At 41.4% G+C, this 23245-nt stretch overlaps 1 protein-coding gene across 13 annotated transcripts in view; it reads right to left on the bottom strand.

Moving 5' to 3' along the window:
- Positions 1 to 980: 980 nt before the first annotated feature.
- The window catches only part of LOC146569900 (pleckstrin homology domain-containing family A member 5-like), a 94067-nt gene continuing 71802 nt past the window's right edge, over positions 981 to 23245 (bottom strand). For 4 of the 13 annotated variants that reach the window (XM_085282553.1, XM_085282563.1, XM_085282565.1 and 1 more), the window contains 20 exons: positions 21726 to 22220; positions 20029 to 20509; positions 18850 to 18933; positions 18041 to 18160; positions 16996 to 17049; positions 16078 to 16158; positions 13674 to 13736; positions 13506 to 13586; positions 12744 to 12893; positions 12516 to 12617; positions 10380 to 10538; positions 9151 to 9306; positions 8217 to 8337; positions 7453 to 7568; positions 4289 to 4504; positions 4012 to 4173; positions 3297 to 3430; positions 2773 to 2915; positions 2393 to 2477; positions 981 to 2134 (listed from right to left, as the gene is read on the bottom strand). In XM_085282553.1, coding sequence (XP_085138679.1) covers positions 2077 to 2134; positions 2393 to 2477; positions 2773 to 2915; positions 3297 to 3430; positions 4012 to 4173; positions 4289 to 4504; positions 7453 to 7568; positions 8217 to 8337; positions 9151 to 9306; positions 10380 to 10538; positions 12516 to 12617; positions 12744 to 12893; positions 13506 to 13586; positions 13674 to 13736; positions 16078 to 16158; positions 16996 to 17049; positions 18041 to 18160; positions 18850 to 18933; positions 20029 to 20509; positions 21726 to 22220 — 3061 coding nt within the window. In that variant the 3' untranslated portion in view covers positions 981 to 2076. Of the gene's footprint in view, positions 2135 to 2374; positions 2478 to 2772; positions 2916 to 3296; positions 3431 to 4011; positions 4174 to 4288; positions 4505 to 7452; positions 7569 to 8216; positions 8338 to 9150; positions 9307 to 10379; positions 10539 to 12515; positions 12618 to 12743; positions 12894 to 13505; positions 13587 to 13673; positions 13737 to 16077; positions 16159 to 16995; positions 17050 to 18040; positions 18161 to 18849; positions 18934 to 20028; positions 20510 to 21725; positions 22221 to 23245 lie in introns of all 13 variants that reach the window. The other 9 variants (XM_085282554.1, XM_085282556.1, XM_085282566.1 and 6 more) reach the window with 9 other exon arrangements.

Below are 23245 nucleotides of genomic sequence, written 5' to 3'. Positions count from 1 at the left end.
GATTCATGAGAATACCTTTGGGGTTTCCAGGTCTTCCTCAAATATATCGATTTAACAGTTTGTCAGCATAACGTTACATCTTTTTAGACATGGTGTAGATAATAGTTTTTAGGCCAGGGATGTCAAACTCATTTTACACCATCGGGCACATACAGCACATGCACTTTGATCTTAAGTGGGCTGCACCAGTGAGACTCCCGCTTCTATCAGTGTGAAGACGTTTAACTGCACATTGAATCCTTGAGATAGCCTAATATAATATATATTAAATATATATATATTTGCATCTGTTGGCCTCAAATTGCGTGTACATTGTTTACTGAGTTCTTATTAGTCAGGCATTCACATGTAAACGGCTTTGATTTACAACATTTCCATCATGCACCAAAGAGCTTTAATTTTTTTTTGCTAGAATGCCAAACAGGAAGGTAAGCACGGGCATTTCTACAACATGGCCACCCAAAAGTGGCCTATTAATAATTTATGAATGCTATGATTAATGTTAGAAACCTGTTGTGAATGCAAAAATATGGTCCATGTTGCTACAGCTAGATGACCACCAGAGGGAGCCACAGCCCCTCATTTAAACTGTCATTCATGCTTGGTAAATCAAATGAAATCATATCTTATATTTGATTGTTTTTGATTACTATTTGAACCAGAGGCATGCAATTTTGCATGAGGGACTCAACAATTCAAAAAAATCCTATAAGTGAATTCATAGTAAAAGTGTAACCGTCATGGGGGAAACGCTTTTTAAATCTATATTTTGGAGTCAATTTAACACTTTCCATGCATGCGATTTTTATATTTTGGGGTCTATTTAAGCTGGAGTTCATTTAAATAAGTAAAATTCTTTCGGTCAACAGTTTTTGAGAATGTAATCTTTGATTATGTTGCAGGCTTGAGTCAAACTCCCTTTTGGTCAGCATCTCTACTGCATGTAGCTACAGGGGAGATAAAGAGCATAACACAACCACTCATTAGGAACAGAAACATTTATTTAACATGATATAAAACAGATGGGATATGAACATTTGCAAATTAAATCTAGTATGTAACTGTATGTTGAACATATCCTCCCATCCAGATATACCATGTACATTATATACACAGTAAATCTCTGATAATTACACTTTGTACACACAAAAAATTATCTCAGATTCAGAAAGGGGTTATTTCTATTGCTTTTTACACATCCTTATCCTGTTTTCTTTTAGTTCCAGGGCTCCAAACCAACATGTCATAAATGTTCTCGATTTTTTGTCATAAAATATAATCAAGATCTCTTTTTCCATCTCTCAGTTTAAATATATCTCTCAGCAATTTAAAAAAAAAAGGACAGTATAGATTGACTCAAGTCAGAACATTCACATATGCATTGGCAACAAAGTGCCAGGGACTTCAAATCCCATCTTTAAATAATTAGAACTCAGAAGTATGAGAAATTACAAATACTCTTAGTCTGCAGCAATAAAATGGTTCCTCCTTATATAATAATGGAGGGATCTATATCTTTTATCTACTCATCTTTAGCATAGACACATGTTCTTTACAATAAATGGATAAATATGCCTGGTTAGATGATGTCGAATGTGTGGGGGGAAAAAATTAAGTGAATTATTAAAGGCTTAATTAAATGCAGAGAAAATGTGAAACTTGCTTCTGAAACTTTTTCGAACAGTTGATGAAACATGAATGAAAACGTATAACAGACCAACATACTCTGCCACAGGCTATCAGGCTCAGAACAGAGTTCAGTCTATTAGCCTCCTGTATATACAGATAGACTTTGGCCCAGATTCGAACACAAAAACCTAATAAAACCATATAAATAATAAAAATGATTATAAAAGCCTTGTAAAAACTGAAACTGCAGCAGTAAAACGGTATGAATCCATGTGCTGTCTTGCCAGGTTGAGAAGATTGTTGCCCCCCGAAGAGGGAGGAGCTTAAGACGTCACAGTGAGCAATACAGAAGTCAGAGGTTGAGACCCATGAGTATGAAGTAGGCAGTTTCACTCTGTAGCCAAAGGCCTTGTGCTGAACTCTTTAGGAAAGTCCTCAGGAGCCGCTTCAGGCCTCCCCAGCTGCTTCCTTCATGTGTAGGTTTTCACTGAGGCCAGAGCCTGGGCTGAAGCAGAACAAAAGGACAGAAGTGAAATTATAGTGAGATTCCCTCATAGTTCTGCTATACAACAGTGTATTAGTGATACCGCAACACATAGAGAACAAACTCCCCGCATTGTTACGTGAAATGAACCCAACTAATTATCCTGAAATGCTTTTTTAAAACCCCAGAAATCAAATTTAACAATCAAAACACTTCAGCATTATGAGTATGAGTGAAAAAAGGGTGGATGGAGGCCCTTACTGATGCTACTACACACACATGAAGTGAGAACCGTCAGTGAGCTGGGGGGGTGTGGTGGTGGGAGACTGCGGATGGGGTGGGGAAGAGGACGACAGGCTTTTCACTGCAACGAAACGACAACATGGTGAGCACAGGCGCACGCATGAAATGACAAAACAACAAATTAGAACAGTTGATAATGAGTGAATGGCTAAATAAAACAGAAATAATCACTAAAGTGAGTGAAATTACTGAAAAAGCTACTGAGTAAGTAGTAAGTAAATTACCTAACACATACACAATGAAAGCAGCTACAGTTTGTTTCTAAGAACAGGCTCCCACCAGCTTTTGTTTTATTGCATGCGTTTTCTTTGATCCAACCACCCCACCTCCACCCTCTCGTCTCTCTAGAGACGTACCTGCTACCAGCTTGCTGCGTTTGGAGGCCTCGGCTGCCAGCTCATAGGAGATATTAATCATCTTCTCCTTTTCCTGTACAGTAACCTCCTCTTCAGTCTCCTCCTCAGGGCTCAGAGCCAGACTAGGCAGCACATTCTGCATGCTAGGAGCAAACACAAAACAGCAAGGTTTTCTTTACAGCATGCGACGGACAACTTCTAATTACCAACAAACAGGCCAGTTTTTAAAAATCAATATGAGGGCACTGACATTTAGAATAAAATGCCACAGTGGCTCAGAGATGAGCAAATAGACCTTTTCTGCACATTTGAGGCATGGATCTGCATGCCAAGCGCATGAGACATCTATGCTATGACCCTAAACTTACCTTTTACTTTTAGAAGGAATTTCATGCACGACATCTGCTCACCTGCAAAGCTGGCTCTTTCACCGTAGTATCCTTATCTAATATTCAAGGCTTGAGCAGACCTGTCCATGCTAATAACCGATTACTGATTTAGATGGATCATGACAGTGTGCTTACCTGTTTTTGGCTATGAGGGCTTTGATGCGGTCGACTTTTCTCTGCTTATCAGCCTCCTGCTCAGGACTCAGAGCCTCCTCAGGGTCCGATTCAATGTAACGCTCAGGAATGAGCACTTTGTCAGGCACAGAAAGCTGAGGAACAGCCACCAGACAAGAAACACTTATTTAGCACATTTGGTACAAATGAATGGTTTTCTAAACTGACACAGAAAATTCCACTTCTGTGCAAACAACATTATTACCCTGATCGGCATCTATTGTGCAGGAAGACTATTTTACATTTTGGGTGTTTAGAAGTAAATGGAGTGTCACTGTCAATTACTCTGAGGCATTCTGTACTACGCAGAGATCAACTGTAAGAAGTTCACCGATGTAATCTAAAGCAAGGCCGTGAACTCTTCTCAAGGCAGCAAGTCATGCAAATCATGTTGGTAGCTTATGAGCATCCCATGAAAAGATTTTGGCACAGAGGCCTTTGTGTAATGTTCAGTTAGCCTGAACAACGCTTATACAGTTATAAGTTGTTAACTTCTCCATTCCAGTTGAAACTTTTTTTTCCTGCAGTATTAACAATTGAATTGATAATACATGATGTTCTGTTGGTAAACGGCACCTTCATAATAATTTGCCCATGACAGTATTAGCCCTCTGAGTAATGGCTTGTAAAAAAACCAGCAGGCTGATGGGAACGACGGCTAACTGCTGTGCCGTACCTCTCGGTCGACATTAAAGTGATCAGCCTGGGAGGATTCTTTGAGACGAGCTATCTCCTCAGCGGGCGTCTCCTGCTCCCCCACCACCTCCTGCTGCCTGAGAGAGGCCTCCAGCTCCTGAATGTCACTGCTTATCACCTCATCTCTGCGTCTCACTTGAAACTAAAAGAAATAAATTATGAAACATAAAAGAAGCAGAGACATTATATCATATGAACATCTTCTGACTTCAGAGCTACCCTAATGTCAAATAGGGTCTGAGTCACTCAGCCAGTACCTGCGTGTTGCGGTAATGGTTTTCTTTAGTAAATGAGTGGCTGCGAGAGGGTGTGTTCTCCTGGCTGCTACCCCTGATGCTGAGGCTTTTTTTCTTCTCCCTGAGGGTACCCTGCTGGTGGCGACGGATCCTCTCCAGCTGCTCCTCCACGCTCATCCTGGGTCGGCTGCTCTCCACAGCACACAGCTGCTGCTCCACTGCACTGCGTGGACGCTCCTGTTGGCCAGAGACGACAACAGAATATAATTTAATAATGATATAGCATTACTGTGAAGACATTCAGCACTACGAGGTTGCCGCCATGGTAACTTTTTTTACTGTGATCCCCAATTGTGTGCATGGTAGAGATCTGAAGTTACATGGTGTCATTGCCTACTTGGGTTGTTTCACATGACGCAGCATTTGCAGCGTGATGAACTAGGCACGGTTTAAAAAAAGTCTAAACTTTACAAAGAAGAATAATCTCTACCCTTAATGTATGTACTGGAAAACATTTTACTTTTTTAAACAAAAGTAACAAACAGGACAGACACTTTGGACTTAACATAATGACTGAGAAATTGTTAAATATTTGCTCTCTTTGAGCTACATTTGGCAAAAGGCCAAACAACCTGGCTGTTGTGCGCTTGCACGCTCCCGCTGGAACACATGGGTGCCCTCAGAGCGGCTGGGGGCTTGTTAATGCCTGAGCAGGAGAGGCTGATGTGAAGTGAACTGAGGAGAAGTTGTTCATTCTCAGGTCTGTGCCACACTGGAGGGTAGGCAGATGTAAACTCAGTCCAGAGGTCAAGGACATAGTCCACACTGTCCAAGATATCCTGGGACCTAAGTGCATACTCTTTTAATACCATAGGCTGAAGTACATAAGCCTAGAGGGAGTTTGTGCAATCACCTATTTTCATTACACATCGATCCATGTTCATACTCACACTGACACAGTAAAGCAGGACACACCCTGCAGTGTGTACAACAACCTCAGTTTTATCCAAATTCAGAAGCAGGAAATTAGAGCTCATCCAGGTCTTTATTTCTTTAAGATGTTCCTGCAGTTTAACCAATTTGTGCGCATCATGAAACTTTAATGACAGATGAAGCTGGGTGTCACCTGCATAGCAATGAAAATGTATGTTATTGCTGTATATTAGATAGATATGATTCAAACCACTCCAGCGCAGTACCTTTAATAATTATGGCATGCACTATACATCTCTGTAATAAAATATTATGGTCAACAGTACTGAATGCCGCACTGAGGTCTAACAGGACAAGCACAGAGACGAGTCCACTGAAACTCATTTGTTATTTCTCCCAGGATCTAAAGTTGAACTCTTACGCCTTAGGCATGCTCTCTTAGCACCAAGTGCTAAAGCACATAAGCCTAGAGAAATATTGTGCGTTTATCTATTTTCATTTGTACTACATGTCCATTAACGGTCAAAGTTACACAGGCGCAGCAAAAGCAGGACACACCCTGCAGTGTGGTGCACTAATGATATGGTTAGTGTGTTTAAGTTGATAGGATTCGTGGCTGGAAACTGTTTAAATACAGTTTGGCATCTACTTTATGGCAGCATGAGTCACACCCTCACCATGTGACAGCTGGCCTTTACTGCACATGTGAGTTTTCAACCAGCAGCTTACAAGCAAAACAACCAATTAGGAGAGGAGTAATCACAATTCAAAATTAACTGTGGTTAGTTCACAGCTGCCCATAATCATTATTAATTGAGAAAGCGTTAATTCAGGCGGACCACAAAGCCAAAAAATGATCAAGGCAAGCCAAACACAGTACCGGGCTACATCAACTAAGGGCTCAGCTGATACTCCTCTACACAACTGGCAATCTGCAGATAGCACAAACAATTAAGCTACTTTAGCCTGGCCATAGTTGCTGCACACCTGCAAGCTGCCTTACAACCCACTTCTAGCTGAGCTCCAACTTTCTTGCTGTATCTCAGCGGTCCCCAACCTTTTTTGCGCCACGGACCGCTTTATGTCCGACAAAATTTTCATGGACCGGCCTTTAAGGTGTTGTGGATAAATACAACAAAATAAAACCAGTAATGGTACAAAAAAATAAAAGAAGATTTATTCATAACACACGGGAAAAGACCTAGGGAAACTGAGTTAACGATAAAAACCATAAAAAAAATAATGATAAAAACCCTAAAAAACCCCATAAATTTCGCACACAAGCCTCAACTATCGTGGCCCGGTACCAAACGACTCATGGATTGGTACCGGTCCGTGACCCGGGGGTTGGGGACCGCTGCTGTATCTGACTTAATTCCTGCTCGTTTCCCCTTTGCCTGGGCCTTCGTCCAAGTATGTATATAGGAACGCAGGAAGGTCAGAAAGCCATACTACCAAATCTAAATAACTGCGGCTGCTGGGCGAGCCCTCATCTGGGACTCTCCTCAGCTCTTACTGGAACAGTGGCGCAGCTGCCCCTCTGTTGGTCTTCCATGGTCTCTTGTATTCTGGGGGCCTCTGGATGTCTGGAGTTTTGATCTCCTCCATACCCACTTCACACCCTGGAGGACGGGGCTGTGGCCCCCCCACACTCCCTAGCAGATCATTACATGGAGAAACCTTTGGAATGCAAGCATGCTGATCCACACAGGTATGCACACATGGGTATTCACAGACGCGGACTAAAGCTTTCTTGGCTGCTGCCTCAAAGCACACTGTGCGCTGTCTATCTTGCGTGCTGCACAATATCGTTTATTATTTAGTAAATATTGATATCTATGACTAGCTAGTTTATTGTGATGGTGCTTTGTTTTCTCTATTATTATGTTGCTCTTTGTTGTTTGCTGTCTCCTCTGTTTGTTTTTTTTTGTTTGTTTTTTTTTTTTCTCCATACAGGTGACCCAGGAGTTCTTTTTTTTTTCTCTCTCTCTTCCCCCCCCTTCTCACCGTCTCTTCTCCCCTTTGGTTTTCTTTCTTTCTCTCCCCCTCTTTCTCTCATTCATTCCCCCTGTCCTATTTATTAAAAAAAAATAAATAAAAAAAAATAAAAATAACTGCAGATATATATACCAGTCTTTTTTTGACTATAGTCCTGATCGTGACTGTATTTCGTTTGTTTTTCTATTGTCCGATAGATCCAAATCTACAAATGCTAAGAACATTTTAGTTATTATTAAAGCCCAAGGTCTCACCGTTCTAGGGTCAGGCTTCCTGCTCTTTCTTAATGTAACATATGAAGCTATGGAGGAGGAATCAGGCACTGGAGATTTGGTCCTTGGTGGGACGATACCAACTGGATAGGACATACCTACCCACAGAAAAGAAAACAAGAGATCAATAAAAGGTCAAACTGAAATCACATTATAGTAAAAAATTAGATAGGGTCAATTACAGGTGGTATTTTAATTAACACTTTCCATCCAACAAAAAAAAGACCTGCAAGCTCTTCAATAAATGTAGATCAATTTCCCTTTTGTGGTAAATTCAGCTCATCTATTCACATCACATGTTTGGTGGCAGAAAGTTTAAATACAGTAAACAAATATTATAGCTCACATGTTTTGGCCAAGTTTAAAAAGATGCATGCAGGTGCAAATCTCACTGTATCCATGGTAACCAGCAAAATTATGGTTGCCATGAGAGTTACTTTGTGATATACTGACCTAGATCCAAATAATCCAAATGCCAACTCAAATTGTGTTAGAGACAAGGTTTGTGTCAGAAATCACTCCATATTTACAGCATAGTGCACTCCATATGCTGTTCACCTTCTGAGCGAGTAAATGTTTCCACTAGAGAGCCCTCAAATACTCTAAAAGGGAGCGATCACAATGTGTAGACTTTGTTAGTCCCATGATAAAAAGCTCCAGTTTTATACAGACTAAAATGACCACTCTATTGTATTTTTATACACTAGGCTTCACTGCGAAACTGCACCAGTATCTCTCCAAAGTACCTTTATTTCCAACATGTTCTCTATCAGATGGATATTCAGATCTGTCTTCTCCATTATTCTCATCCACTTCGGCCACTGTGGTGAGTTCTGGCTCACTTTTGTACAGTCTGTAGTCAGGACCCTGGAGACGAGAAATTGGGGGGTTAAAAAAAAGAAAGAAAAAAAAAGAGGTCAACACAAATGAGAAAAACTCTGAAATGTAGTCAGTTTGTAAACAAACTCTGCATAACTCAGCGTGTCATTATCTCTTACAGAATGACTTAAGATGAAAAAATAAAATAAAATTCTTCATTGACCAGGGTTTTTTCTGCTTTGAGACGTTTTCGTGCCCCCTACAGAGGAAAATAACAAGCACTGTAATAGAAATATTTTCTTTTAATCGTATTTGTTAATTGTAGTTTCATTTACTCATACATAATAAACTTATAGTTTATCGACGCCTCAGAAATAACATGAAAACAAATAGATTTAAGCAATAAAAACGGTTTGCCTGTACTGCACATGAGGCGACTGCACTAATTCATCTCCAAAATCCCTGCTCGGAAAACAGGAAAAACCCTGCAGACTGAGCCACCTTAAATTTAAATGTGTGAAATACTCAGACAAAAGGTAGGCAGACACATTCAAACTTCGATATGGCGAAACAAACAGACCCAAAAAAATATTACATTTCAACATAAAGGATGAGACAGAAAAGGGGGATGTGGTAATTTAGTCAAAAACAAAATTTAAAAAAACAAAACAAAAATAAAAACACAAGCTGGACTTCAACCAAATAACTGAAAAGTAAATTATGCTGTACAATGACGGGAACAAATGGAAAAAAAAAATGCAACAGACACGAGATATTTATGGAAATCAAAGTGAACTCATCATCATGGACATGGGATGATACAGCTGAGGGCAGGGTCAACCAAGAGGTCAACAGGCTTACGCTGTGCGTGCTATTCCTGTGATTGGCCTTCCTGTCCTCTGGCTTGTGGAGTGATGAAGGGCGCACGCCGGGATGAGACGGCATAGGGGGCACGGTGGGGGGGTTGGGCTCGTAAGACTGGGGTAGGGGTGGCCGTGGGGGTACAGAGTCCTCCTCCTGGGGATTATATTGGGTATGACAGCACAGGAAGCAAGGTGACACATGGCGCCACCATACAGGCTCAGGGCTACAGCCATCTGGTATAGAGTAGCTCTGGGCCACAGGATGGGCTAAACAGTTGATTAGCCAGAGAGAGCGCTCCAGATGCTGTTATGGCTTGAGTGACACATTCCTCCAGACACCACTACTCACACCATCCATGAGTGGGGTGGGCATTTAGAGCCCTCAGCTTACGTCGATTATCATCTTCAAAACTGCTGGTGATGTGGGTTTATTTTTTTATGATCAATTTTCCCCATTAATTAACTCCAATAAAAGGTGAAAAAATTACCGTTAAGCTCACATCTTTAATTTGCTTGTAATGACAACCACCTGTCCAAAGCCTTACACAGGCCTAGAGACTAGTCAGCAACTCCTAAACAACCGCCGATTGCCGACTGTGGTCACGTGAAAACGATTACAAAGAGAACACTACACAAAAAAACTTGGATTGTAGTGGCATTTCGCAGGAAAGATGCCAACTGGTTTGCAAACGCTAGATATTTTCAACTGAGGTGAAACTTGAAAGAGTGCTGCACAACATGCATGCATTTCAAATGGCGGAACTTTTACTTTAAAGGGAAATGGTCTTTGTTTCAGTACTGCTTGGCATGTAGTTTGTTTTTGCAGCCAAGTCGGCATCTTCCTTACAAACTACAGGCAACCTACTAACAACCAAACTATATACCTCTTTGACACCACCTTCACACTGGTGACTGCCAGTAAGGTCACTGGCTAGTCTCCAGGTCTGTTTGACTGGGACTTTAGCAATTAATTTCACACCAATTGCCTCCAATCACTCATGACCGGTCAGGTAATACACTTTTTTTGCCTCACAACCAGTAATTGCCAGATGGTTGCTAATCAGTTTCTAGGCCTGTGTGACTGAAGCCTTAGGCAGGAAAAAAAGAAAAACTCTTTCTCACATTTGAAAAGCTAGGAACAGTAAATGATGATTTAAAATGCCTTATTGTTTCAGCATCCTGTCAGACCAGGTGTTCAGTTTTCTTTTTCTACAACTGGTGCCTCACCTCATTTTTGTGCTTACTGAAGTTGGCTTTGGGCCCATAGAAACCCATCCCATCAAGAGCATTTCTCTGGGCTTTGTGTTTATTCAGGGCCTCCATCACATCTTGAATCCTCCACAGCTCCTTCTGGATGCGGACATGCTGCTGGCTGGGTGGTTCTGTCTGGGTGTGCACAGAAAACAGACGCACGTCAACAAACGACAACAACAACAACAAAAAAAACACCTGCAGACTGAGATCTAAGGTGGAGGTCTATAGCAAATAAAACTAACACACAGAAGGCAGACAGAAAGCTGAAGTGAAAAAAATTAGCATGATGGCATCGCAAAAGAACAGTAAAAGGGTAATGTCTGTATCTGCTAAGGTGTGCAGTCAGCGGAGACACAGATCTGATCAGGCTCCAACTGTCTGCGAGAGATACTAGCCTCACAACACGATAATCAGAGGAGAGATTAGGATTGGAAAAGGGGAAGAAAAAAAGACAGGTAATTATCTCCCCCTCGCTGTTGGCAGGTTGGTCTTTGTGAGATGGACTTAAGAAGAGGATGTCCAGACTCCCTGCTGGCCCTCTGACTTCTCTATTCTAAATTATCATTACTCAGTACAAGCCAGGAATAACTGCTAGAACAATTTCTTTTTGTCTCTGCACCTCTTCCTTGATGAAAGAGAAGATAAAAGACAAACTTAATTAAGACCTGCTCCATCCTTGCAACGGTCATCAATCACCCCCTGTGTTGCTTTGATCTCCATTTACTTCTCTCCATATTTTTCTCCCAAAGTCCAGAAAACGTGTCTGCAAAAAGGTTGAGTAGGTTTACAGATTTCTCTGCAGCTCTGCAGTGTATGAATCTGCAAGTATGCCAAGCAGGTCAGCCGCAGTATCAGATTTTCACTACACCATTACTTTAGCCAAAAGGAATTCACAAGAATGATGATATCATGATAGCTACTGAGAGCGCGCTTCGTTAAAAAAAACCCTATCAGGCAACAAAAAAAAAAATCATGACGCTAAACCAGAGAACCAAAACTACAGTGACTCAACCAGAACAAGAGCACTTCTGTAAACACAACTTTGGGTCAAGATGAAAGGCACAGCTGCTACTGCTAGCCTAGAGCACTGTGGGGCATCTTCTTTTGCCAAATCGGTAATTAAATTAAGAATCAAGTCCCCAGCACTTCATCCATCTGCACCCATCATTCAATCACATAGCAACAGCCGAACTCTTCCTGCGTGAGTGACTCGGTCTAACCTAACGGGTTCAGCGTGAGAAGCGAGTTGTATAGTGAGTATACAGTACTTACTGAAATGCTTAGCCATGGCAAACTAAACATCAAATGTGTCAGTGCTGGATTGTTTACAAAATTATCAGCATATTTCTACACACTTAATGTCGAGTTAGAGTTAAGGTCTTTTCACATGGAAGCGAAAAATTTGTGTGTTAAAAATATTTTCCAGACTCATCGATGCTTAACGCAGCTGTTCACACTGACTGTATAATCTCACAGGACGAAGTTGTTGACTTTGTATTTTTTAAATAGATTTTTCAGATTTTTTACCTGCAAATAAACCGATCTGACCAATCTGACCACTGCATTTGGCAACAAAGTAGCTCAAAACGCACACCGGTACTGAAGATACGATGCTTCTGAAATAGTAAAATGATACCATTTAACTTCAGACACACAGCTAGTCATTGCTATTGGCTCTCTGAAATAGTTTCTCTGTCTCTTCAGATGTGGTGCCGACTCTGCCAACAAGAGTTCAAACTGCCCTGCTGACATCCTGAAATATGTACGAAAGCAGCCGCGATGCAGCTTCAACTCCTGGATCAAACCATGAAACTCTCCCTGCTGCTGCCTTCTCTTGAGATTTGGCTGAATCCAGAATTTCAGTTTCTTCCTTTTCTTGTTTAAAAACACCAGAACCAGCTCATCATCGCCTGATTTTTGCTTCATTCTTTTCCCCACAGTGTGATTCTTGAGGACCGATTGGTCAGTGTGTGTATATATATGTTACACATTACAAGATCATTTCCAAACTATGCCCAATTTTGTGCTATTTTTTCCCCAACATGCTCAGAGTTTAATGGCCTTTAGAGAGAAGAAGTTGAGCAGACTCACTGTCAAAAATGTTCCTACCTGAGGGCTTCCCAGTGCTTCTAGCTGCTCCAGCAGGTTGTTCTTAGCCATAGTCACATCTCCTTCCATCCTGTCATATTCCCTCCATAACCGCTCCACCTCCTGGGGAGGATAGAAACAACAATTATACAACAAACAAAGAAAAATGACCATATTATTAATACTCCTGAAAAACAAAACCCCAAGAGGCCTTCATTGTCTGGAGTGTGAATGCACTGTATTACTTACGGCAGTAACTCTGGACACCTCTCTGCAAGTGCTGAGGAGGCCGCTCTGCAGCAAGTCTCTCTGCTGCACGACACTCTGCATGGCAGCCGGGTTGTCGGAGCCCAACTCTATCTCCTGGCTAGCTGACAGAAGTGCTGTCTCCAGAGTGTGCTGAAGCAACACGCATCATGTCAAATACACAGAGCACAACAGTCATCATTAAAACTTCAGTAAGACTATTTCAGAATAGTAGATTATTTTTAAATATTTCCTGTACATCACTGTTTTGAGCTGTTTTGTCACTAAACAGGAGGTTATCCCATCTTTAAAATGTCAAAATAATCACAAATGCCCATCAGCCCCTCTCAGAGCCTAAAGAAAGCATTTCAAACTACTTAATTGTCTTATCCAAAGTTCAAAGGGCACAGCTGTGACTCAAAATTGACTAGAAATGATTTTATATTTTTTCTTTATACCTACAATCACTGCACATCAACTAGTAACATAAAACAGTCAGTGAGATTTGCTGAATATGACAAAGCAATGCAAACCAGACAAGTCTTTCCATCTGATGATGGTAGTTATACTTACAGGCTATAGTTAGTTATAGTTACAGACTTTGTCTCCTAACTTGCTCTGTTTCATGCTTAGAAACTTTACTCTTAGGAACTGCAAACTGTGCATTCCTTCAAATTTACATTTTTTGCACATGATACCAAATCTTTGTAAGCATGTTTAGACAATGTTTTGCGTGAACATGACGACAAATGCAGTATTAGTCACCTTCTCTCTGTACAGCTGCTGCAGTTTTTCCTCCTGTATCCTGACCATTTTGTCCTGCTCACACAGCATGCTAAGTTTAGTCTGAAGAGAAACCAATAACGAGTCATGACCTGCTGTGTACAGCTAAAAGGAACATTATGTCATGCAAGTCTGCAGCACTGAACTTACATCAGTGTCCACTTCTTCTGGCATGCATGTATAGGCTTGTTCCCTGTAGTTCTCTGGACTCATCTGTTGAGAGAGACAGCATTAGACAGGGGCACTAAATCTGTGCATACACATTAGAATCTGGAGATCTAATGCAGTGTCAAGACCAAGCTCTCTCACTGAGCCGCAGGATTTATCCTTCAGAAGGAACTCATATTTCACTAAATCAGACGATCTGCATTACCAAACCAGCAGTGGGACCTCGGCCAGTCTAAACAGAGTCTCTGCTGTTGATTCTTGCGCCTCGTGTTTCATCATGCACAGTCATTGTCTCCATCAGCACAATGGTTTTATGGAAAAACATACAAAACAATCTGGCTTACTTCACTCTGAAGTTAGCGCATAAGCTTTGTCCACCAATCATGTATTCTACAGCATAATCTGGGGTTAACTAATGAGAGACTGTGTGTGTACGTGTGCATGCCAAAGCGCCCTGTTACTTTTGTTCAGTGCCCAAGTGTACGGTTATGGTTTCTACATTAATTTTACAACGTCAGTGTTTAGTCAGAAAACTCCAAAAGTCATCCATGTTTCCACTTGATATCATTCAGCTACTTCTCAAACAAAGAAAATCATTGCAGCTGCATTGGATCCCATGTTTCCAGAAAAATCAACAGATCACATAGTCATTCACCCACTCTGCTAAACCTATAATATTATAAGTACACACCACAGACATCAGGACAGTGACATATTTCTGTGTTATTTTGTGTTTTTAGTCACATTTGATATGAAATGACTCAATGACTATAGGCTCAAAGTGCCAAGTGTAAGATTTAATTCCCTTCCTGGAAAGTGTACAACCTACAGACACAGCACATCCTCTGTATATTCACTTGAGACACTCTGCCAGAACTCGACTGGAGCCATTTCCTTATTGCTGGTTTTAAGCTTTCAGTCTGGTTTTCAGCAAACAAATATATCACATATCAGATAAAATACCTGTCAGGCCCTTATAAAAAAAAAAAAAAAATCCTCGGTTGATATAACTGAAAAGGTTTAGATTCACCACCTAGCACTTTAACCTCAAAGACATGATTGAATTTCAAATCAAATGTGCCCAAAAATAGCAAAACAGCAACAAAAAAAGTGACTTACTGTCCAAATACTTTCTGAATCAACATCCACGCCTGCACTCTCTCACAAACACCTTTTTTTTTTTTTTTTTTTTTGCAGCTGAACATAGTAAAGCTAAAAGCAGGTGGGGCTTAAGAACCACATGGCATTCCACACAGAACATGCAGACTCTCCCACAGCTTGAAGAGCTTCACTGTGGGTTTTGTGTGGCGTGGACTAATATACAAGAGACGTAGGGAGGAGGAGGAGGAAGACAGATTTTTGTCAGCTGAACAGGTGGGAATGCAGCTGTTGAGGTGGCGGTATGCTAGTGAATGAGTGACGGGGTGAGTCTCAGCAACACTTTTACACCTCGAGGGGCGTCTCAAAAGTGGCAATGTGATGTCATAGCCATCGGCACACACAAGCCGGCCCCTTTATCCTTTCCATCAGCAGAATGACCAGTGGGGGTGAAGGGGAAGTAATGAAGACAGATAAATAAGTGCTAATCTAAATTAAAAAAATATGAGGATTCATCTTCGTCAGTATCGCCACCTCAGACTTTAGATATAGAGTCGATTCAGTGATTGAAGCTGTGGTGCTTAAGGTTATTAAGCTAATCCCTACGTCTGAAAAATGTCTGGCTAACTTGCACAGGCGGAAACAAAAAAAAAAAAATCAAGAAAAGGCAGGCTGAACATAAATTCTAAATGGGATGCTGAGATCGCGTACATACTTTTCTCTTTAACTATAGCAGAATATTCATGCGTCATAGATGATAAACATGAAAATCTATTTATGCCATTTTACTCTAATGATCGCTCTTCTGCTGGCCCTTAATTGGGTCCGTTTTCCACAAAAACATGAATTATTTGGCAATAAACTAGACTGACAAGCAATAAGACTAGCAACATGTAATTAAGTCAAATTAATTAGAGTCATCTTGTTAAGTTCAGGTGGCTCGGGTAATGAGAGGGAACACATTCTGCGCAGGATTATTGAAAAATAAATAAATAAACAAATAAATTCAAACACCACAGTGAGGAAGAGATTTAACCCAACAGTGGAGCATTCATACATTCTCCAAGTCTTAAAAGTCATGCCTGCATCAGCATGACTTCTCAATAATAAGAGGGAACAGTCATAAGCAATGGATGAAGAGGTGCTAGCAATACAAACGATACAGGGAGACCAGTCTCAAGATGCCGTGAGGACTTGGACATCGAAGGAGGAGCATTGCAAAACAGACCAAAAAGAACAACAGCGACTGGTGAGGATGAGGTGGAGCAAAGCCTTAGGCTGGCCTTACTTGCTGGTAAAGTTGAGGCCTTGGGGCAGAGTTCTCAATCAAAGTGTGAGTCATGACGATTAAAGGCTCATTTTCCTTCATCTAGTCCAGTGTGGAGAGGAGCGATATAGCAAGTGTCAGAAAGTTTACAGCAGCTTTTCATTTCTGAGACAACACCCACAGTGTGATTACACCTCACTCGCTCTCGCTTTCTCGCTCTCGGATGAGGTAGACTCACACAGAAACGTGCATCCAGAGACGACAGGGATGGTTAACAGCAACAGAGAGAAGACGCTCAGGAGCAGGAGCAGGAAGACACGGAAGTACAAAGCTCTAAGGTTCATTTTTATTAGCAGTGAAAAGTTCCCATTAAACGCTGATGTGTAGGAATGTAAAAAGAACTGCGTTTACAAGAGGTGCAAGAAATCACAAATGCTAAGGCTCATCAGTCCAAGTCAAGGAAATTAAAATTACTTATTTCTCAGCGGTTACACAAATCTAAGGCTTCCTTTTGCTATAATTATTAGAAAGGTTTTACTGGACCTTTGTGTGCTATATACAAAGCAATTAAAACTCACAAAGCACTTAAGATCGTTAAAAAAAAGCAGATGAAGCTTTAATATTCCTTTGCAAACACTTAGACGTTAAATATGATACCTTCATCTCTACGTGTTCTTTATATGGCAGAAATAACGACTGTCCACAGTCATGATCAGTTATTTGGATAATGTGTGAGTAAATGAACTAGCGTGAGCTAAAAATGCTGCGATCTGAACTTTTAGCCATTTAAAATCACAATAAAAGATAACAAGTTAGCCTGGCATTGGGATTGCAAATCACTAAAACAGCCGCAGAGCAGGGATTAATACAATAAAAGCAGAGGCATTAAATGAGGTCATGACAGAAGAAGACAGGGCATGCATTCATGCATTACCCCACCTGATTGTCCAAATACATGAGGTTCCTTTGGAGGTGGTGAGAAAGAATGTCGTTCTATCATCAGCAGCAAAAAGAGAGCAAAGAAAAGGCAAAAGGACAGTGAGACAAAAGAAAGGGCAAGTCACATTCTTTCACTGATGCTCTCTCTGTCACACTCTCTCTTACATCCACAATCACACAAGCATGTCATGTACCCAAAGATAACCCGAGAGAAAGGAAAGCAGGACCAATCAAGGTGAAGAAAACAGGTCAGGTACCAGGTGTACTTTCAAAGGTAACAGAATGAGTACACTGCAGGACTAGTCTTGACCGAGTGCATGCAAAAAACAAAGACAATGGCAAGTCAAAGTACCACACAACGTGGTGTGTGTCCGCTGACGCAAACATAAACTAATGAAGCAGGTTGCCCTAATGAAGCAGGGCAACTTGTATAGCTACAAGGAAAACTCGCATTAACTGCACAGTAGTAGATTAAGAAAAGCAACAACAAAAACACCGTAAAATGGAAAAATCTTCAACAGTCCTGGTTGACCTACATCATTAATGGTAAAATCTGCAGTCTGGCATTAAGTCTGGAGACTTAAAGTCCCAAAATCCTGAATTAACTTTTACATATGCCAGTGGCCTTAGCCTCATTAGTTGGTCACTCTTTAAGCTCGCCAATGGCTTTAAGTTTCATCTGCGGATAACATCTGTCTATATTCTTTAGGGGGATAAATGACTCAATCAGCTGCTTGCCCTGCTAAAATGGCCCAAATCTAATTATCTGATGCACTGATTTAAGTCAGATGCTGGTTGCAAAATTATTTTGAAACTGGAAGAAGAGTGTTTTATTTCCACACATTTTGATGAGAAGGTAGCTGGTCCACAAAAAACATGAAGCCATTACGCATAGTCATGTTAGAAGAAAATTCCTTCTTAAATCAGCCATGTGTGAAGACCAAACAAATCCTCCGGATCGAGATGGATAATGGAAGTGGATAAAGATGGCATACACACCACACGCTAACATACACGCCTGCAGAGATGTCCCTGGGGGCCTGACCTTTGGGTTGTCGCCATCCATGTTTAGTTGCATAAGCTGTGCTACAGTGTGCTCCCGGATACTGTTTAGCTCTGCCTGCTGCCGACGCAGCTTTATCAGCAGCAAAGTCAGTTCCTCAGGCTGCAAGGAGGAGGGAGGAAGAGGAGGAGGCGGGGGGGGGGATGCATCGCCACAGTGAAACAGGGACACACCGCAGGGGTGAGGCAGGGATTGGGGGTGAGAAGAAAGGAGAGAGAGCACACCAGGATAGGAGATTTAGAGGTACCAGGATCCCAGTAGGTGAACAGTTGCTGCATTCTAGTCTTGCGTTTCATGCAATTTAGTACCATGTTAGCTAGCAGCATGCACATTCTTTTATGTCCACTCAAAACAGCAGAACAGTTGGCACTCATTACAGAATTGACTTCACACTTTACAAGCTCAATGAGTACAGAGAACTGTGTGCAGCTCTGACATAAATTCTTGATCCTGGCTTAGAGAGTTTGAGTGACAGGGTTTTTAAGTCTCCACTGAACTGAAGAGAGTCTAAGGAGCTCCTGAAGTGAACACACCCTAAATCCTTGGAACACAGATCTGCCTAAACCTGTCTCGAAAGAGTTCTGTCACAATGTCTTAGAGGGATATGAAGGACAGAAAGAGGGAGAAGGGTAGAGTAGGTGGCATCATCAGAAAACAGCATTGTCCTTGAAAGACATCCAGTTAAACCCAGACTGTATAGGTGTACAGAAACCAAGCATGAAGTATCTCAGCTGAACAGCACAGTGATATAAATCTAGGTAGCCAGAAGACTGACATAGACCAAGACTTACTGTTTTGCCTTGTAAAGACTGGGCAGTGATGGTCTGGATTGGGATCCCTGCTGGCATAGACCTCCTATCAGGCAGGTAAGCATACTGCAGAACACAGATTTAATATGAAAAAAGGCCTGTCATGTGCAACATTAAATATCTTTGATATAATAGTCAGCCATAGCCACGGGGTTCATCCAAGTACAAAGAAACATTTGCTACCCTTGATGCATATTTTTGTATATATCCCTCTCATATTTCTGTCACTATAAATATGCTCAAAGCTGAATGTAATTTTGTTTGCGCTGCTTAAAAACAAATGAAACACATGACCTCACTTTTGAACTTTGGGAACTAAAGTAGGCACAAACAGGGTTTTGACAATTCTGATGAGTTTGAAGATCAGTATTTGGTATGACCTCATTTATTCTTCAGCACAGCCTGAACTCTCTTAGTCAAGCTTTCTTTAATTTCTGTATGTTGTCTTCAGGAATAGTTCTCCAGGCTTCTTGAAGGACATTCAATGCTCTTCTTTGGCTGTTGTCCACAGTGGATCAAAACCTGACAGTACTTTTCTGCATTCATAATGTTTTACATCTCCCCTGATCTCCTCCATACTAATGATCATCACTCCATAAGACCTGCTGCTACTGACTTTCAGTCCAGCTCTATTGTCATTTAAAATACCTGAAACTTTTCTCCTCATTGCTCTTTGTTAAGAATGGCTTCTTACAGCCACTCTTCCATTGAGACCATTTCTGATGAGGCTTCAGATTGTGTTCCTTTGCTGTAGATCTTACTTTTAGGCCTGCCATTTCTTTTATTTCTTTTATTTTTTGCAACAAGCTGTTAACGATACCTTTAAAATAGACTTTTTGCTAAGTCTGTAGACACAACATTGGTAACTGGTTCTGGCATTAGGTGCATTTTTCAGTGTTAAATGGCTTGATGAACAAAAAAAAACCCCCCACTCCTTTGAAAATGGTCAAGTATAAGGATTGGACTGAAAATGATTGAAAAAGCAGCCAGTGTCCAAAGAAAAAAACGTGATAGACCTTCAGAAAGCCTGGAGAACTATTCTGGATGCTTGGAAGCAAAGTATAAAGAAATAAGGGGTGACTGAAGACTATTGCATAGTAGGCGGTTTTGTTATTATGAGGATGAACTGAACATTTCCTGTTTATGCATCTCTTAGCTGACCTTGTTGACTGGTGGCCTCTGCCGTCTCTCAACAGTCATGTCTCTTCGGAAGATGGGAGAGGAAATTTCAGAGCGAGTGTTGCCCATGTTGTAAGATCTCATTGGAGAGTAGCCGCCGTACATCGACAGGGAGCCATGGGAGGGCGAGGGGGGGATGGAGTGGCTCGGTGCAGCATGCTCTGACAAGTTGATCATGGTTTTGGGACTGGCCATATTGCTGTACAGCCCTGGCTGCCTGCTGTAGGCCTGCCTTTGCTGCCATTCGTACAACTGCCACATGGTGTCATCGCGCATGGAGCGGCGTTTCTCAGTCATTGAAGGACCCATGGCCTGGTCATATACCGATGGGGACATGCTGCAGATGCTGTCCCGCTGTGCCATGCTATTCCTGGGCATACTGCAATATCCATCTCCATAATGAGGCATGTAGGGTACCCGATGGCTTGGCAAATTTCTAGGCAGCGTCTGGTACGATGTGATGCTGGGGTAAAAGAAAAACCAGATAATTAATCATGTATGATATAGTAGATGACCTGCATGGTGTTACACTAACACAGACCTAAAATGATCTGTGTTGGTATAACAATTTGATTATTCTTCATATATTCCATACACATCACCAGATAAATGTGGTTTTAGGCTCTGTCAGGTTCAAAGGACGCAACAAGTTGTTTATAGTTGGAAAAAAATCTCATTGGATTTCTTTTATTTTGATTATAACCAGTCAAAAACATCAGTTATCAAAGCAATGCCATGTTATGAATCTTTTCATTTGTTGGTTTGGTTTAAACTTTGTAGTTGAAAAGCACTTCACGCTGAGTATCATTCTAATTAAGTATCAAACAAGGATGATTCTTATTTTATCTGTTTACATGTGTGTCTTTAGAGAATCTCGCAAAGCAATTCCCTACTCAGAAACAAATTAGACCTTACTATTGACAGCAAGGCTTTAAGCAGTTCCACTTACTCATTGAGTTCAAAGTCAGTACGGAGAGCTTAATAATAAGAAGACCTGACAGATCCGGGCTAAAACACTCACTGGTCTTTAAATCCCAGTATACCAGTGTTATAATAAAGGCTTGTGACTGCTACACATCCGTCTAGAGAACATGCATGTCATGACAAAAGGAGCTGAAAGAGATTAATGGAGAGAGAATTAAATGTTTACCTCAGAGGGCCAACACAAAAATATTTACTGAGGCCTTATTAGTTTTGCCCATGGTATACTCTAAAGCGAGTGTGTATGTCTATTTGTTAAAAAAAAACAAATAACCACAGAATGAGGCAAAGCTGTGTCAAATATGAACACAAGCCTGATGACAAACGTATCTCTTGACTAAAACATGTATTTTTAACAAAAATGTGAACACCAGGGATGGGAATCAAGAACCAGCTTATTAAATCCTCTCATCAAAACCTCATCAATATACTTTAACTACTTAGAACTAAGAGGAGACCAGTGTCATACTTTCCACCCAATAAAGCCAAATCTGACTTCATGTTGTGGAAACAGTCTAAGATTTGACTCTTGTGGAGTAATCTGAAGATAACTGGTGCTACTGTACAGACGACAGCGCCATCTGAATAGCATCATTTCTCTTCTTGCAGTGTACGCATGTTATAATCAAACAATTACATTTAAAGCTTATACAGTATCATGTCAAGACGGGTTTTTTTGGGCATAGCACTGAACCAACCTTCTGGTATCGTCGTCCTGGCCACGTCCTCTCTGTGTGCGAACCCACTGCTCCAGCTGCTGCATCGAGCTGGTCCGACTCAGGCTGCGATCCGGCTCATGTGGGGAACTTTGCAGAGGAGGGACTCCAGTCCCATTAGCTGTACGCTGTTCTCCAGATCCATTAACTTGGGGGCTGTGTTGTGATCCGTCAACCTCGGTCTGAGGCTGCGGCGAGGTCATATTAGCCTTGATGGCTGCCGCCTGCGCTGGCTGCAGTTTGATACTGTTTATTTTGGTGAGTGGACGTTCACGGTCGGCCCCATCCTTCTGGAAGCCGTAGCGCTCTGCATCTCGCTGCTTTCTCTCCTCTTCTTCTGTGGTGGGGGAGACGGCTGCGTGCTCACGGTCAACCTCACGGTTGCGCTCATTCTTCTGGATTTCGGTTTCTGTTCTATGGTTGGCCACATGGTTGATCTCTTGAGGTCCACACTGCTCCACTTTTAGTTTGTCCAACCTAAAAGAGACAAGAAGGTTCAGGCTTGAAAAATCACAAAACACTGGAACTCTTTCAATAGACATTTTGGATTATCCAGACTTAAGATACGCTTGTCTTCAAGTGAAATCTGAGAGTGGCGTGTTGTTTTATCTTCCCGCCTTTGTAATCTGTTTACAACCCCTCTGAAAGCACTGTTAACTTAATCCTACAGACTGTATTACTACATGAACTGTTAACTTGATGCTTGTTGATATGAATATGAAACCAATGAGGCATAAAGTAGCTGCTGATGCTGAAAAGTGCCCTTTTAGTTTTCTGAATGGATCCATAAACGGTTTCCACATTTGTATTGTATTCCACACAGTATTTGGCTTGGTCTTCTGTTGTGTTTGTATTTTTTCCAATTTAGCCACGTTTGAGCTGAGAAGCATTGCTGTTCGTCTTGCTTGGATGATGTCACACAAGCACATGTGGAAGTTTGCACCTAAGTATTCAGGCATCGTTCCTTCCTTTTGTTGTTCATGTAAAAACTGTTACAACCTCAGACAATAGGCTAAAATGTCTTTAATGTGATTAACCCTTACGTAAATCTGGGTGAGATGATTCATGTCCAACTAATTATTTGGTAGGAATTGCTGTAAACGATGTTTGATTCACATTTTTAGGTTTATACTACAATATACTACACAACTAATGTTGTGAATTCAGTTCAAACTAAAGCAAAGTGCACAATGCCTCTTCCAGCTGCCAGAGAAGGGGAGGCGTGTAAAAGGAAATCAGATATCTCCAGTAAAACAATACCTCAGCTGAGACACTTCAGAAAAGTGATGCTCAGATCCCAGTAATCCATTTGCTTCTCTCTTTTGCCTCCTGTCTAGAAGACCTGCATACCACTCTGTGCTCCCTAGCGAGTTATCTAGAGGTAATAGATGCCACTATGCCTTGACCTTAGACAGACATAAGGTCACAACTTCAAAGTTTGGCAAATTCCTCTCAGCAGCATGGCTCACTGGGTTAGCAATAAGAGAGCAGCAGAAAAGGCA

Source organism: Mchenga conophoros, linkage group LG7 (assembly GCF_057382185.1).
Source record: "Mchenga conophoros isolate Kocher_MC1m ecotype Shallow Benthic linkage group LG7, M_conophoros_male_GT1.1, whole genome shotgun sequence".
NCBI classification, from domain to species: domain Eukaryota; kingdom Metazoa; phylum Chordata; class Actinopteri; order Cichliformes; family Cichlidae; genus Mchenga; species Mchenga conophoros.
Note: the sequence above shows the minus strand (reverse complement) of the source record. Positions and strands in the feature narration are given on the sequence as shown.